This window comes from Entamoeba invadens, assembly GCF_000330505.1.
Source record: "Entamoeba invadens IP1 unplaced genomic scaffold scaff_1105074725165, whole genome shotgun sequence".
Classification (NCBI taxonomy): domain Eukaryota; phylum Evosea; order Mastigamoebida; family Endamoebidae; genus Entamoeba; species Entamoeba invadens.
Window position 1 is genome coordinate 11401 of NW_004443504.1, and position 2421 is coordinate 13821.

Genomic DNA, 2421 nt, shown 5'->3' on the forward strand with positions numbered 1-2421 from the left:
ACATACATGCAAGTCATTTTCAAATGTTTTAAAAGAGTCATTTTGTCTATACTGACCAAATTGGTTAATACAGTCTTGCCACAATAATCAACATTTTTGAGTGATTTGCATCTCTCAAAAATGTGTTCGCCAATTTGAGTGAGAGTAGTTGGCATTGTCACTGAAATCAAATTATCACCAAAAAGGGAGTCTCCAATTTCAATAACATTTCCCAAGTCTATTTTTTCAAAATCCGTGTTAGAGAAAAAGTTACTGTTTATTTTCGTGACATTCTGTGGAATTTTTATGTATTTTGGATCAGGAGAATTTCCATACAATTGGCCTTTTATTTCAACAATTGTTTTGCATTTTTCAATTTGTTTAAATAGATACAATCGCTTACTTTGCCAAAAATCAAAAATAACTTTTTCATATGTATACCCAAACTTATCTAAGAGTTTTGTTTCGTATGAAGTTGGTACATATGTTATTTTCATGTTATTATTTGGAAGTACAAGTTTTGTTAAAGATGAACACATTTCAAGGCACCCACTTTCTAGTGTTGCGTTTGGACCAATGCTTATTTCTTTGAGTTGTCGAAAATTAGTAAAATAATTTGAAGTTATTGTTGTCACTTTATTAATGTTAAATATAACGCAAGTGTTTTCAAATAAATGATAATTGTACGCTTTGTCAATTTCTTTTCTTGTCACGTATTCCTGGTAATTATTATTATGAACAAAATCATTAAAAATGTATTGTTCATATAAAATTTCAATTTCGTGTTATTGTATTAATATGTTACGTTTATGCGTATTATTTTAAATAACTTTAATAATAAAATTATTAATATATATAATTTTTATGTACTAAAAACGGAGCAACAAACAACATTTCCAACATCTAGAGTCTCACATTCGTTATTAAAAAGAATATCAATATATTTGTGTATATCATATTTGTTATAAAACTTGCTGATGATATTTTCCTCCTGTTTTGACACTTCTCCAATAAGTTTTCCTTTCAATGTTGGAAGCACAAGTTTGGTTATAGAAACGCAATTAAAACACGTGTTAAAGCCAACATCACAATTTTCACTAAAAACGAGTTCTTTCAATTTTCTACAGTCAGAAAAAGCGTTACATTCAACTATATAAACACTTTTTGGTATTTCGATGTGTTCCAAATTTCTACAATTATCGAAAGCACCATTTTTTATTATTAGCAACTTTTTTGAGAGAACAACTTTGGTCAAGCTATAACATTTTTCGAATGCTGAACATCCAATTATTACAACATTATCAGAAATAACAACTTCTCTAAGTTGTGAACAATATTTGAATGTATCACTTTGAATAACATCTAATTCTATTGGCGAAGTAAAATGTTCTATTCCGCATCCAGAAAACGCACCACCACCAATTGAAGTAATTGTAGATGGTAAGTCAATCGTTTTAAGCTCTTTGCAATTGTTGAAACAATTTTGTGGAATACTTTTGATGCCTTCACACAAAGACACACTCTCAAAATGTAAAACATCCCTATCAAACCATGGGCCCAAAATTTCAGTTACATGTGATGGAAAAGAAAAATGTTTGAGTTTAAAAGTATCGATATACTCGATATCATATTGATTGATACTTTTGTTTTGGAGAATTACATTAAACTCTTCTATATTTGGGTTTGGGTCATCAACATTTTTAGTGATTTGAATGTTCTTGTAAACGTATTTTGAATCATTCAATCTGTTTTTTATGTCGTGATAGTTTGCAGTGTACCACACAACATATTTCTGCATATCGGGGAGTTCAACATCTTTTTCTGTGTATAAATGTTGTGTCTCCATGTACGGAAATAGTCTGTTGGAAGTCACCGAAATTGGGTTGTATTGAAATCTGTCCAATATACATGTAAATTTCTTACAAATGAGGATCGAGTTAATGAAATCGTCTTCAAAATAAAAATATTTCACAACAATTTGGAAGTTAAAAGCATCCAATGTAATATACATTTTTGGTGTTTAAAGATTCATTTAAAATTATCAAATAAATAATTTAATCAAAAAATTACAATTAAAAATTATTTGATAAATAAAAATAATTAAAACTGCAAACCTCAATTGAACAACGAATATTTTTAAAATAACAGTTTTAAAACTATTGATTGAATTTGGCATATGAACCATTTAAAATAATTATAGTTAATAAATAATAGATATAATTTAAAATCGATTAATATAATAATTATTATAAATTAAACAAAGATAGCCACAATCAATTTGATGATAAAAAAATTTAAAACGAAATAATTAATAACTTCATTTTAACACTTAAAAACCATTTCCTCTTTAAAGTGTGTCCTAATATTCTTTTAATTTTTCGGAAATTGACCACTTAAAGGGGGATAAAAACCGCTTCCGCTTAAAACCGATTCTTCAAAAAA

General features: G+C 27.6%; 1 protein-coding gene across 1 annotated transcript; it reads right to left on the reverse strand.

Moving 5' to 3' along the window:
- Positions 1 to 382: 382 nt before the first annotated feature.
- Positions 383 to 1990, reverse strand: EIN_459230 (leucine rich repeat containing protein BspA family protein; the record flags this gene model as incomplete). The annotated part of the gene is made up of 2 exons (XM_004258272.1): positions 383 to 667; positions 865 to 1990. Coding segments are annotated over 2 exons (1411 nt in total), but the record flags the coding sequence as incomplete, so codon positions are not given.
- Between the last annotated feature and the right edge of the window lie 431 nt (positions 1991 to 2421).